The 16,155-nt window shown below is 28.7% G+C and overlaps 1 protein-coding gene across 1 annotated transcript; it reads left to right on the forward strand.

The window, feature by feature from the left end:
- Positions 1–546: 546 nt before the first annotated feature.
- Positions 547–5,207, forward strand: LOC103308758 (protein ANTAGONIST OF LIKE HETEROCHROMATIN PROTEIN 1-like). Its single transcript, XM_029490203.1, has 3 exons — positions 547–928; positions 1,038–1,350; positions 4,367–5,207. The coding sequence occupies exons 1-3, from the start codon at positions 789–791 to the stop codon at positions 5,183–5,185; spliced, it is 1,272 nt and encodes a 423-aa protein (XP_029346063.1). The 5' UTR covers positions 547–788; the 3' UTR covers positions 5,186–5,207.
- Positions 5,208–16,155: the final 10,948 nt, after the last annotated feature.

Below are 16,155 nucleotides of genomic sequence, written 5' to 3' on the forward strand. Positions count from 1 at the left end.
TGCATTAATGTAAGAAAAAAGTGAGTACCTAACAATAATAATATTAAAACTTACAAAACGATGAAATATGAATATTGCTGCATTTTATATTCGTGTTGATTGTTGTTGTTTACCGCTTTATAACACTGATGTTGATAACGGTGCGATGTCGTTGATAAACAGATGTCCCACTCGTTCGGCGGCGGCGATTACAGCTGCGAAAATGGCGCCTTCCCTCCACACGACGGCTATGCGTACCACAGCGGCGGCGATGTTGACGATGACCCTGCCCCACTGACTCAACGGAGACGTGTTGTAAATACTACAATACGTTCCCTGGCGATGATAGCGCGTAACGCACCGACGGCGGCGACGATCACGGTACTCCCTCCACTCAACGTGTACGGCGGTGCTCCTCGTACCTCTCCGATTACGTAAATGCGTTGTCTCAGCGCCGCGGCGTGCGGTTAACGGCGGCGAGAATGTTGTGTACACTTGCTCGGCCTGACCTTGACGACACGCGACTTCGGAACGACGACGGTGGCCGTTCGTTCAACGATATACTAAAGGCGGTCCCACACGAATGGTGAACTGGCCAATATTTGTCACTGGTGATATATGACCAACATTGGTCTTTGCTCCTACACGACTGGTGTATATTCACAAGTATATACTGGTGTATATTCAATGCCCAGCGCTGGTATACTTGTCATGGTAATTGTATATTCTCCCACATGGATTGTATAGTTGACCAGTTTATAAGTTTATCAAGTCCTCTCAATGAATTAAATTAAATAAGTCAGTTCGAAATGGATCCCGAACAGAAGAAGATCGTTGCTGTTGCAAGCTATATTGCTTTGAGCTGTGCGTACTCGTTAAAAAAAAAAGCCAAAAGAGAAACACGTAAAAGAAGATGGTGGATGGTTTCTATTCTTCAAAGTCGTGAGAGGTAAGTCAATTATATTAATATTAATAAATAAAAAATAAAATAATGTACTTAGAAAAATTAAAAATATTTATAAAATGTATTAATATTTTTATTAAAACTTTTCTCGTAGGTATAGTGCTACAAATATGCTGAGTGATTTAAATAAAGAACCATCGGGAAAATTCGAAAATTTTTGTAGGATGTCTGCAAGTGATTTTGAGTACTTGATAAATAAAATAGGGCCTCTCATTACAAAAAAAGACACAAATATGAGGAAAGCTATTCCAGCCCAGGAAAGATTGGCCATAACATTACGGTTTTTAGCTTCGGGAGATAGCTTTGTAAGTTTGTCTTACCTATTCAAGGTATCAAATCAGATTATTTCATCTATAGTACACGAAGTTTGCAGTGCTTTAGTTCAAATCCTAAAAGATGAAATAAAAGTAAGTTGGATATTTTTTTTTAAATATAAACTAAGTTATTTACAAATTTATAAAAATATATATATTATAATATAGTGTTGAGAAGAATCTGAGTAAAAGTACTTAAATACTTTATTTAAATATTTTCAATATAAAGTATTACTTTTTTTAATATTTAAGTGTTCTTTACAAGTTACAATTTATAACCCTGTATACATAATATTTATAATATATATTGATTATAAAATGTAAACACTTTAGCGTAGATTGAATAGATACCTACTTGGTATATTAATTAATAGTTAATACCAATGAAAAAAAAAAAACTTTACTTTATTAAAACTTAATAACAAAAAATACATATATATTCGACCAGTAATACAAATTTAAATCAATATCTTTTGATTTAAACCAAATTAAAATTAAATAGTTTAAGCATGGAGTAATATATATTATAATGTACCTACATAATATTACTTAAAATTAATTAATAAATGAGCTAAGGGTAATAATTGCCTGATAAATCGGTAGGATGTAGAGCTGAACTATTCGAGTTTGATTCTGGAGATGATACATTTTGATAAGGAGTTGGTACATTTTGATAGGGAGATTGTGTAGGCATTGTAGAAATATTTTGGCATTCAACTTCTTGCTGTCCGAGGTATGTAGGTGAAATATGTTTTGGGTGATAATTAAATCGTTCTTGTGTTGAAATATCTGTATAAGACTGTACTGTACTATTTTGAATATGTGATGATTGTGGTAAAGTAGACTTAAAGTAATGTAGAGCCGAACTATTTGAGTTTGATTCTGGAGATGATACATTTTGATAAGGAGTTTGTACATTTTGATAGGGAGATTGTGAAGGCATTGTAGTTAGATTTTGACATTGAATATCTTGCTGTCTGAGAAGTGTTGTAGGTGAAATCTGTACTGGCTGATAATGAACTTTATCTTGTGTTGAAATATTTGTATACGATGGTATTGTATTACTTTGGATAAGTGGTATTCGTGGTAAGGTAGACATGGGTTGATCGTAATAAGAATTAGTTTGGTAAGAAGAATTTTCATAATTATTCATTTTAGCATTGAAGATCAAATTATCAATGTTATGCATTATTATTTCACGAGTTCTTTCGTCAAAACTTCTCAGTTTTGTTGCCAATAAATCAGTATACAGTTGTACGTCATCTTTAGGGGGCTGTTCTGAAACGCTTTTTAGTATATCAAATGCGTCACCCATACGCTTTTCTAAATCCACTTCACTTAAGTTTATTTTTTTTGATTTTTTCCTAGCTGGTTCTTTAAAAATTCTACCTGCTTCAGCCTGAGTTTCTGCCTCACCGATATCCACATTAAGAAGATCGTCATTATTTGGGTTCCTATCTTCCATCAATAACGTATCCACTAATTCCTAAAAAAACAACCTTGTGTTCAAAACGTTTTACTGCAATATTATTTTGATTATTATATCTTAATTAAATATTTAATGCCACTGCACGCTATTATTTTAAACTTATAAAAATATGTATGAACCTACGTGTACACTGTACCAATACAATATAGGTCAATTAATGGACGTGGCTGTTCAAATGTGGGAAGAATTGGACGTAAAAAAAAATAATCAATCAATCAATCAATAAAAATATTAGAAGTAAAAATAAAAATTAAAACACAATTTCAAACAAAATTATAATTCACGACCCTATTTAGACAGTAATAAAATATTTAAACAAAAATAAAAAAATTAATATCTATTTTTTAGATTCTGAGTGAAACGATGAATATATTGATTTTACAATGATGTGTGTTTTTTTATTTTTATTTTTATTTTTGTGTCTGTGTACACGATAATTAGTAGTCGAAATAATGCTTCCATTTTCGAATTCAGTATCTTTTTCGATGGGAAAGTTAATATCGTTGGTGCATTGGGGAGGTCAAAATTGAAATTTCCCAATAGTTTTCAAAAGCGCCGGGAAAAACAACATGAAAATAATTAAGGAAAAACAGGAATTTTTACGCAAAATCGGTTTTTAACAAAATCAAATTTGGTTTTTGGTGTAACTCTTAAACAAATGAACGTATATACATGAAATTTTCACTGGTCGTTTATATTCGCATTTTCTATACACGATAACATTTTCCAAATATTTTGACTTATTTTGAGATGTTTAAGGATATTTTAAGTTTCCATTTTTTTTAGTTATTTTTTCTATAAATATCAATTAAATTTTATTTGTTGGTTAAAAAAACTTGAAAATTTAATAGAGGGCTCCCAGTATATTGTTTCAACAGCAGATGAAAAAAATTAAAAAAATCCACAGTCACAATTTTTTTTTATAAGCATCTAAAGTATAAATATTGACAAAATACGGAAAAATCACGAATATTAGCAAATTATTTTGAGTTGAAAATTCGTAAAAAATTTTCTTTTGAAATCTAAGTTGGGGGAGGGTATTGTAGGTTTAAGCACGTGTGTTTGTTAGTTTTGGCAGATTTTTTAGTGGGCACCCGTAAATATCTGCCATGCCCGGGTGGGGGATGGCGGCACTTCTCTCCGTACACCGTGATTTGCCCGAAGAAAAATGCCGCCGACGCCCCCAAAATTAATATTTAATATTACTTGAAATTAAATATTACGTACCTACTACCGAATTCAACATTTCTACGAGGAATCAACCAGAATATTTGAGTTCATTAATAATAATAATAATAATAATAATAATATGTATCATTACATTTTAATTAAAATTATATTTTACTAAATATAAATAATATGAATAAGTATGATATTCTTGTTGATATTGTTTTTTTCATTTTTGGCGTGTTATTGTCTTTTTTGATATTAATTTATATTAGGTAATTGTTAACGAATTATAATAAATATAAATAATATAAATAACTGTTTTTGATAGGTATTGTATTTTAATTATTAATTTTTACTACTTATGTTTTTTATTGATTGGTTGATTTATTATATATTTTTTTTATGTTAGATTATTTACCATTCTATTTATTTATTTTTTATTTCATTCAGATGCCTACCAGCCCACAAGAATGGTCAACCATTTCATCAGAGTGGGAGGAAAAATGGAATTATCCTCACTGTATAGGCGCCATGGATGGCAAACATATCATTACACAGTGCCCCATTAACAGTGGATCCGAATACATTAATTATAAAGGAACATTTAGTGTTGTGTTGATGGCATTAGTAGATGCAAATTATAATTTTTTATATGCCGACATTGGGTGTCAGGGCAGAATTAGTGATGGTGGCGTTTTTAGAAACACAACATTGTTCAAAAAAATTGAAAACAACTTATTATTACTTCCGGCAGATCAACCCTTACCTACTAAGACTCTTCCTATGCCATATGTAATTGTAGCAGATGATGCCTTTGCTTTATCTACAAACATAATGAAACCTTATCCGGGACCCTATGCTAAGGGTAGTGTTGAAAGGGTGTTTAATTACCGTCTTTCACGTGCTCGCCGGGTAGTCGAAAATGTATTCGGAATAATGGCGTCTACTTTTCGTATGCTAAGGAAACCTATATTATTAGAACCAGAAAAAGTTACCAGCATTGTTATGGCATGTGTTTTATTACACAACTTTTTGAGAAAAAGTAGAACATCGTCGTTAAGATATACTCCACTCCGCACAATAGACTCTGAGAATGAAGGAGAGTTTATACCAGGGACATGGCGAAATGAAATTGACGACCGATCATCAATGATACCATTAAGAAATGTCGCGAGAAAATCAGGATTAGAAGCCAAAAAAATAAGGGATGAATTCGCCGACTATTTTTCAACTACTGATAAATTACCATGGCAAGACAAATATTGTTAATTACATATTTAAATATATTATAATCAATAAAATTAACTTACTTCTGTATTTATGGTGTCCCTTCTTTCATACACCGATTTCAAAAAACTTTCCATTTTTTCATAGGCAAACCAACTTGGTTTAAATATGTGGTCCGTACCTGCGCCTGATTTGTTGCTGGCCTTTTTTTTTGCCAAAAGTGGTCGAAATGTTGACATTAGCGATTCTTTTTTTTTCTTCAGCTCTTTTATATCTACTGGTATGCTCATTGAGTCTTTTATTTTTTTCCACGAATCAAAAACTATATCACGATTTCTATGTAATTGATCTTTCGGATCCCAAATCGCAGTTTCTTTTTCATAGAGATCTAAAAACTCGATCGTCAATTCGTTTGTCCACTCCATATTATAAACAATTTTTTATTTATCAAACTACTACTAATGAATAAAATAAATCACAGAACAATAATATAAGGACGTAGGTACATACTGCTCGCACTAGATATGGTCAATGACTGAAGAATGCAGATATTTTGTTTATAAGTTAAAAAAAATATACTATTATATTTTTAGTTATATTATTCACATGAAAATAATAATAGAAACTAATAATAATATTATTTATCATTTATTGGTTAAAGCCGGGTTTATAATATAAATATAGGATTGACGGTTGAATCCATTATTTTAACCAAATAATATATATGACAATACACGACAAAACAATGATAATTGTAGATGATATATGGCCCCTGGAAATACTCGAATGCGGTACATATTATGTATATAATATAATCCTGCTCAGGAAGAATAGGTACATGTATCGCGATTTATGACACTTGTTATCACGTATTGTCACTTATGGTATTTGTTTTAACTTCAAATATAATTTATATATATAACAGAATTAACTATATTTAAGAAAACGATAAACTTCAGAATATTTAATAGGTACTTATATAGTTATATTTTGTGATTTTGATAAAGGTAAGATTACATACTGAAGTCATTTAAAGCAATTAATGTTATTTTCTACGGTACCTATTATATAATATAAAAAACTGTAAAAATACAGTACCTAAAGGTATGTAGGTCTCAGTTATATTTTAATATCATCGATTTATGATTTATTTGATTAGGAAGTAAGAAAAAAACGTAAATACGTATATAATTAATTAATACATTTTTTAACTTCAATAAAATATTTAACTTTTTTAACTCGCACGGCCAGCTTCTACAAAATAACATGTTCTATACCACAATTATATAATAATTTTACGTATACAGATTATTATTTATTTTAATAAAAAAAAAATTTTAAAAAATTCGCACGGCCAGTCACCATGTAGTGCCATGCCGTGTGGGAGCAAACGCCAAGTTGAATGTAAACATTGGTGGTCCTTTGACTTGTGTCAGGTTTACCGACAATCCTCCGGTACGAGCCAGTAACCAACAATTGTACTTGTGAAGCCTCCCATACGACTGGCGTAATGTCACCAGTGACAAATGTTGGCCAAGTACACCAGTCGTGTGGGACCGGCTTAACACTGTATTATACAGGGTGTATCTTATGTTATTGTACACGGGTTTTTTTAATGATAATGGAACGATGACATGGAATTTCGTTAAAACGAAAAAAGACGTGTTTCTTTATTTTTGACAGGCAATTTTTTTGTAACAATTTAAAAATTTTTAAACACTTTATTTTTTCAAATGGCAACCACTATATTTTTTAATGGATTCTTATAAAGCTTTTTTTCTGAAAATTTTGATAGTCGAATCATCAATTTTGGCTCGCTATTTTAGTAACTATGGTCCTCTAAAGATTAGTAAAATATGCATTAATACTTTTAATTGAAATAATGGGTATAGATTTAATTAACGTGCGCCAAACAATTTTTTCTTATAACTACCTTTTGGTACACTTCAATAGTTGAATCTGTAATCTAATGTGTCACTAAAAAAAAAAAAAAAATTAATAATAATAAAATCATAAGCAAAATTGTTGGTAAACATAGTTCATTATTTTTATTTCAACATACGATCACAGAAATTAATATTATTATTTTAATTTAATATTATAATCGTAATTAATTACTTTACATTTTTTTCATCACAGTTACTTTTCTAACCGCGTACAATGACATAAGATACACCCTGTATATAATTATATCGTAGGCCATTGCGTCAACCAGCGAATACATATACATAATTAACATGGACATCATAGGTACCTATATAGAAACTTGGGTAAAATACTTTTAAAAAGTATTTCAAATATATATTCCGAATACTTTATGATAATAATATTCCTAAGTATTTGGAATACTTCACAATAATATAATAAAAGTACAGCGATTACATTTTTTAAATAAATATTAATTATAATATATGAATTGACTATAAAATAGTATTTGTATATATAATGTATTATATTATATAGTCACTATATAATATAATATTACATGTATATAATATATATATATATATATAGTGTTACATCTATTATAATTATAAATGTTATAGACAATTTTGTATTTTTGGACTCGTTGTCCAGCAATCTAAAAAAGAGTACTGCTTATGTGATTAAAGAGCACCGTCGAGAACGAAATGTAAGAAAAAAATTAATCCCCTTCTTTGGGGATTATCGAAAATAAAAATGCACTACAATGTATGGTCACGATCAGAATTCACAAAATTATAGGTAGATACTAATAATAAAATGGCTAAATATTTACTTCGGCAACGGTTAACAACGCGCGTCAATAGTAGTGATGGGAACTATCGAATAGTCACTATCGAACTATTCGATAGTAGTTCACTATTCGAACTGTTCGATAGTAATTCCATAACTATCGAACATTCGAATAGTCACCGTGTATTCGATAGCTTTAAAACTATTCGAATAGTTTATCGAATAGTTTTCATTCGAATAGTTAATCGAATAGTTTTATCGAATAGTTGTCATTCGAATATCTTATCGAATAGTTTTCATTCGAATAGTTTTTATTCGAATAGTTTATCGAATAGTTTTATCGAATAGTTTTCATTCGAATAGTTTATCGAATAGTTTTATCGAATGTTTATTTATTTCGAAAGTTTATAATATATTAGTTTATCGAATAGTTTTCAATATTTTCAATTTTTCACTCAATAGTTTAGTTAATTGAATAATTTTTATTTTTTATTCATTCGAAATTCGAATTTTGATTGGTTGTAACTTTTAACTTGTAACTTGCAAGACTGGGCAAGTTAACTATTTTTTTTAACTCGTTAAGTTAAGTTAATTTGGAAAAATGTAAGTTAAGTTTAAAGTTAAAAGTTACTTTCCTTTTTTAATTAACTCGTTAAAGTTACAAGTTAGTTGAAAAAAAAAAGTAACTTAACTTAGTTAAAAATAAGTTACTTTTTTTTTCTTATAAAACTTATAGTTACACAGGTCTTTATATCTTAAAAAAATGTATTTTGCTGTAGGTACTTATAAATTATGAAATCCAACAAATTATTTGTATATACCTATTTTATTTTTTACCTAAAAGTTTTCCAAAGTGATGGTAAAACGTTTAAATTTTACTTTGTTATTACCAACTAAGTATGAATAAATAATAATCAAATTAATTATAAATGTATATTGTATAGTATTAAATATTATTAAATTAACAGTTAATAAAACAACTACTTGTCTAAATACAAACATTTATAAAATTAATTTCAATTATTATTACTTATTAGTAGGGCTGGGATTTTGATGCAAATGCATCTTTTTTTCTGATGTTTTGAAACGTTGATCCTTAAGTATAAAATGTGTTTTGGGTGATATTGATTATTTAAAAGTATTTTTTATTTTGCATTTTTTTGCATTTTTTGACAAAATTAAACATAAATGCATTTTTAGGACATTTTTTGACGTTTTTAGTGCATTTTCTTAGTTTTTAGAGCATTTTTCACAATTTCTTCATAAAATGAACGAAAATTGTTGCGATGCACAAGAAATTTTCGGCAAACTGCTGACGGTACGAATAATAAATTATATATAGTATCATATATTCATATATTTCATCATAGCTAGGCTTTTCCCCGAAAATTATCACCGTTATATTATACTTATTATGAATTATTATTTTTATTACACCATACATACATACATAGGTACAAGTTATCGTCGATAACAATTTTATCATAGCTAGGCTTAGGTAACTATTACTGAATTAGTAACCAATTAGTACGTCCGTCGTCGTAGTCTCGATAGCATTCGTTGTGTTTTGTCGTGTCGTGTTTTTTCGTGTGATTCATAAGTTCAATATGCCGAAAATAAAAACGTCGAAATCAAATCGATTAACAAAATATGTAAATGAATTCGGTAAAGAAAAAAAATACTGTAGTGTAATTAAAATTTTTTTTTCTAATTTTTAACTTATAATAAATATAATTTAAATGCATTTTTTTAGTTTTTTTAGTCATTTTTGCATTTTTTTTAAGGGCATTTTTTAAAGTTTTTTAGTGCATTTTTTGAGTTTTTTAAGTCATTTTTGCATTTTTTTAAGGGAATTTTTTTAAGTTTTTTAAGGCATTAAAATCCCAGCCCTACTTATTAGTAAGAATGATATATTTAATTAAAGATAAGCTATTATTTTATTTTACCATAGTTTTCGTAGACAGCATCTTATGATAACAGCAGTATCAAAAATAAAATAACATGGATATTAATTAAGCTCATAATATGTATTCATACATTAACATTCATGAAATATGGTTAAATAAACAACTAACAACTACCTAACTCATTATATATGATGTTATTATACTTTTTGATTTATTTAAGAAAATAATAGTTAGTTGCTAATATTAAATACTGTTCACTGTTACCTGCTGGCTACTAGCACACAAGCGAATTACTCTCAAATCACTCCAGAATAGATTTTTATGTGTTATCACTGTTAAATAGACACTCAAACTGAGCTTACAAACAAAAAAAAATATTTTATTTTATATGATTATTTTTATTAGTTTTTGCTCATAAGATATTGTATACAAATAAATTATTATAATATTTATAATTTATATTTTATTTATTCTTGAATAAAATATTTGTTAAACTTTAACAATAAAGCCATTTCAAAATGTGTATCAGACATGGAACCCCTTCTTCTGCTAAATACCTGTCCTCCTGCACTAAACAAACGTTCAACATGAGCTGACGATGGTACTGCAGTATTGTACTCAATATAGGCTTCTTTCAATGTTATTGGCAAATCTTCTGGAGATTTTATGTTATGGTTCAATAAATAATCAGAAACTATTTTTTGTAAATCATAATTATTTTGGGATTCTTGCAAGTCATCTTCAAAAAGCAAAAAATCATCATCCTCTGTCACATTTTGATGTAACAAATCATTTTGGACCAAAGGTTGTGAAGAAGTATATGTACTGCCTGCATCCTCAGCACAAGTTTTTAAAGTTTCAACCAACTTTTCTTTAATACTTATTTTTTCTTCTGAGCTGGGCCAATTCAACTTAAATTTAGGAATTAAAGCAGATGATATCTTACATGTGCTAGAACTCATGATTCTTTGAAACCTATTAATACCAAATACAATACAATAATTGATTAAAATAGTTTAAGTTATTTTATTATAATTAAAATCAAATACCTTTTTTCTATTCCTTTTTGCAAAGCATTTACCAATGGCGTACAGTAGTTTAAACTTGACAAACTTTTTAATGATTTATTAATCGCAGTTAATGTAGGAAGTAAATATCCAAGACACACATGTTTGTCCCCTTGTAATATGTCTAAGCTTTTTGCGAATGGCTGCATAACCTAAACATTTTAATAAATAGTATAACTTTAGTCTTTAAGTACTTTGATACTAGATATATTAAACTGTATTGCAATTATGGGAAACAAAAAAATATGAGTTGATAGTTATAAATATATTATATATATACCTTGCAATACTTAATTAGAAATAAAGTTTCACGTGGTCTAGAAAATGGTGGCAATGACGTTATAGAAAATAATTCATCTATTTTATTCAAATTACTGACAATGCATTTAATAGCGTCATAAAATGAATTCCACCTAGAATGTAATTTAGATGTAATATGAGTTTTTTTTATTCAAAATAGTTGAATAATACATAAATATACACAAGGATATAAATTTACATTATGCACCTTGTAGCATTAGGAGTAATTAAATATCTGCCAAGAACATTTTTTATTTGATCAGCATATTGCGTTGATTGGTTCTGCTTGTTAAATAAAGCTTGACATTTCCCAAACACGCGTCTGCTCAATATTTTGTAGGCTTTATCTTTTTCAGCATCTCCAATGTCAGTAGTAGCAATCAAATCCAAGGTATGCGCAGCACACCTTTGATGTTGAGGTAATGTCAAATTAAACAAATTACCTACTCCATTTTCAAGCTCGTCTGAAATATTAATTGGTCGCATCACTTCTTCTTCTTCTTCGCCTTCATCTTGATCTTATATAAACATATTTAATTTAGTTAAATATTATTAAAATAAAAACATTTTTTACTATCTTATTTTTATATTTATATAAATGATTGTGCCTGCAGTTGACAGTTATAAGACCATGTATTGAGAGCGAAAACCAGTTTTTTTCATTAAATTTTTAAATTCTTCTTTCTTGAGAAGGTATACAACTTAACTGTATAGCTGTAACTAAACCTAACTTGAGTGCTATCATAAAAAAGTGGGACAGAATTATGTTTACCATATTGGAATTAAGCAACTCATGGTAGGGTAAGGTTAATTACAATATTATAAATAATAATAAAGCATAATACTAAAAATATTAAATAATTATCATAAAATAACCATTGCTAATTAAAAATAATTGTACCTGCTTAATTAATATTGAATTCAAAATATAGTGTTTATTATTTACCATTACAACAAATTGTTTGGAAGAATAAATAATATTATTTAGTAACGTGTAACTAGTGGAAGCAATGACATGTTAAAGGGTTAATTTTGGAGCAAATGCTTCTTCAAATTTAGTGGGAAGTAGTTAGTAGGTTGATGGGTAGGTACTTTGGTAGTTATCCAGTTTTATATAAAATTATATGCAATAACACTAATAACATAAGCACTTGTAAATTATATTATTCACTTTATAATACAAATATTGAAATATATATGGTTTTATAATTTATGCATATAATTAGATATAAAACTGGATAAATAAGGATAAATAGATCAATACTCCAGTGGGTGGAAGGGTTTCTTATGCAGTTCCTGATACTAATTTATAAAAACCATAATATTGAAAAATAACACTTACTATGATTACTGGCAGTGGAAGGTTGTATAGTGGCATTTTCATTGTAGACTCTACAAGTTAAAGATATAATTATTAATTATATTGTTAGGTTCTATAAATAGCGACTACTAATCGGTTATACTTAAAAACATTCAAATAGTATTCGATGGCTTAAAAAAACTATCAAATACTATTCGATACTGTAAACTATTCGATAGTGCCCATCACTAGTCAATAGCGTTACTACGTGAGGATTTGACACAGCGTAAGAAAGTCCGCTGTCGCCTATGTCGTCCTCACTTTAAAAATTATTATAGGTACATAGATACAAATCTTTGATTTATGTAAGATGTTCACAATATATTTACTTATTAATCATTTTTTATGTACCTTTTAGTAATAAACTATGACCGCTCAACAATAATAATGAACAATATTATGCATTATTAATATCGACTATAAGATAAATTATATTATCTTGTGTTTTAACAAATTAGATCAAGATGGTACTTTAGAGAGGTCATTTTTCAATTTTCTCAATAATTATTTGATGTCACTGAAAAAATTAAAACAAATTAGAAAAAACCGCTAAAAATAGGATTTTAATTTTCAACGCTTTGTATATTACCATAGAAACGAATACAAAATTAAAATACTATTATATCAATTCAACTTACAGGCTATAATAAATAATAACAATGTACAAAATCCAGACTTACAAACCGTCTCCGTTCAGAATAATTTTTCTTATACAATGATATTATATCATTGAATTCAAGTTTAATACAATCCATTGTTTATTGACCCACTTGTAACCTACTGTAGCAGAACGACATCCACTTACCCACTTTGTTCATTTTCATATTAAATAAATAACTATTAATTATAGTTATTTAGTTAAGAATCAGTCATTGTCACAACTTATAGATGCTTACAGTAATTCGAAGAAAAATATTACGTTAAATTAAAATAAGGTTTCTACATATTAAATTATATGTAAAATCTATAATACTGCATTGGTGAAAAACCAAAATTGATATTGACACATTGAAACGCCGCGTTGCACGCCAGTATAAAATATTAATATTATTATATGAGTTTTGATAACGGTAAAAACTTAAAACACAAATCTTCGTAAATACAAAAGTATTTCTATAAATTAAATATTATTAAAATGCATATTTCATAAATTCTTTGATAGATATAGCTCTTTTAAAAATAATGTTTTATGACTTTATTATATCGTACATATTTTCAGTGGGGGGGGGGGCTGGCAAAGGGGCCAAACTGTTTTCTGGGGGGCCTTGAGCCCCACCTTACCCCCTCTTGGCACCGTGCCTGATAACAAGAGTAGATGACTAATGAGTAAAAAATTTGTAATAAAAGGCGTATACTGAATTAAGGGCGTCATATTTATGTTTGCACTATGCCCTCCTATGCATTGTCCCTTAATGCGGCTCTTGTTTTGCCTATTAGAGCTGTGTATGTGTGTGTACTTTTATTAGAATAAAATGTCAACACGGATTTACGATATTAAAATATATAATACTATAAAAGAAATGTTTCAATACTACACTCTATACATTTTTTTATGGCTCTTTCGGATCTAAAGGCAAAAATAATATAATAATTGGCAGTCACAATATTAATAAAAATATAATTGTAATTATTATGACAAGCTCTTAGAGCCGCTAAGAATAATAATATGGCTCAATAGTATGTAATATTATGAGGTAGCTTTTAGAGCTGTAATACAATATAATAATTAAGTGTTTTTATTCACAAATTGGTCGGCGAACGGCTGACCAGCTGACAGCTAGCTTACCTTAATAATAATAATACACAATGATATAGAAAATATAATATAATTTAAAGTGTGTAAATTTGCGCCTACTACACGAAATAATATAAAAGTGTGGTGATTCGCACCTGTGTACACGACGTATAATACAAATAACTTGGCGATTCGCGTCGTAGTATACAAAATATTATATAACTAAGGTGGCCATTCGCACCTGTATGTAAAATAATATTTGGCTATTCACACCAGGTTTCCTGGCATGACAATAAAATTGAATACAATATAATTAAATAAAAATAATAAAATGCAATATTAATATTTTATAGTCTGGTTGACTGTTTTTCGCGAACTGATTGTTCGGGCGGCATTGCTAAATCTCCGCGTTGGCGGCTGATCTCGCTATATCCACATATTATTATACAATTCACAAGTTAACATGATATTAAATACAATATAATTCATGGATAATGTATGAGTGTGTGTCGGACGGCGGTGGTAAGAGACATTAATAATAACGTTGTTGCTTTTCGGGCGGCAAAAATGTATATATTATATTCCGGCGACGACGTATGACGATTGTACTTACTTGTGAAGCGACAATCGTAGTACGGGCAAAGTTTTTTGAATAAGTAAATTATATACGTTTGTTTTTACAATTATAATAAAACATTTTCCAACCTGTAAATGTATATGTTTTGTTTGAGTAGTCACACAATTCGACTGTACTCCTCGAATCTGATTTGTAACCGGCTGATTAATGGTCGTTGAAGATTGGAAGTCTAAAAAGTAAGGTAGCGATATCGATTTCCAAAGAGCCAAACTGTAACTGGTTAATTTATGGTTTGTTGGTAACTCAAGTGTCGATAAAGGTATATCACTGAAAAGTGCATAATACGACTATATTTTATTTAAAATTACGCAATCGTAACGAAATAATTACTTTTAAAATTAATTTCTATTGAGTAACGCGAGTTTCTGTATATAAAAGAATGTTAAAAATTAAATTCACATTTACTCAACGATTAATATAATATGTATACTTAATCGTTTGATGACTAAGCTTTACTCGATGAATTACAATTTACACTATAACTATCTATAGACATCCACATTCCACATCCGTTCTCGTTTGTTTAAAACTATTAGTTAGTATTATTTTAATAGTCGAAGATAAACAACGCCGGTTGTCTGGAACAATAATTCTCAAAATGTGTTAGGGGAACATGTTTTTGATAAATTCTAGTAAATTTATTGCACAGTCGCGTCGACGATGCTGTATTATGAAATATGATGTGGATTTTTCTTTACACATTAGGAATTATCGCATACTCGCACTTATATCTGCGTGAAAACTAAACTAAAAATCAACTTATATATAGGTACAAATCGAAGAATAACTATTATTGGAATAAATAGTGTTTTACTATTGTTATACAAAATATTTTGGAGTTCCTCTTCTGTCTGATCTTTAGGCATATTGTCTATGGAAATCGGATTATTATAATGATTGCGATTAATCATTATCTAATGTTTTTTGTAGGTATACATATTATCAATTATGTACAGTATACACGTGATGAATAACTAACTATACGTAGTACTATAGGTATTAGGTATGCTAAGAACTTTACATTGAGGTACCACACTAACTCACAGTGTTGGGAAAAGATAACCAAAAAATTATTTGAATAAGATAACAGATAATTTATTCAAAATTTATCTAGATAAGATAAAATATATCATATTTTTTTTTATCTAGATAAAGATAAAAATACACACACATTTATCTAGATAAAAAAAATAGATACCAATTTGTTTTTAAATTATATTATAAATAATGTAATTTATTAGTAATTACTAATTAGGTAATATTTATTAATTAATAAATCCTTAAGAGGACG

The sequence above is a fragment of the Acyrthosiphon pisum genome, chromosome A2 (assembly GCF_005508785.2).
Source record: "Acyrthosiphon pisum isolate AL4f chromosome A2, pea_aphid_22Mar2018_4r6ur, whole genome shotgun sequence".
Classification (NCBI taxonomy): domain Eukaryota; kingdom Metazoa; phylum Arthropoda; class Insecta; order Hemiptera; family Aphididae; genus Acyrthosiphon; species Acyrthosiphon pisum.

Bases quoted from the DNA above. Each gene is read 5' to 3' on its own strand.
- LOC103308758 (XM_029490203.1), top strand. From the start codon at position 789: ATGGATCCCGAACAGAAGAAGATCGTTGCTGTTGCAAGCTATATTGCT. The intron at 929-1,037 runs GTAAGTCAATTA...CTTTTCTCGTAG, and splicing joins ATTCTTCAAAGTCGTGAGAG to GTATAGTGCTACAAATATGC. The intron at 1,351-4,366 runs GTAAGTTGGATA...TATTTCATTCAG, and splicing joins TCCTAAAAGATGAAATAAAA to ATGCCTACCAGCCCACAAGA.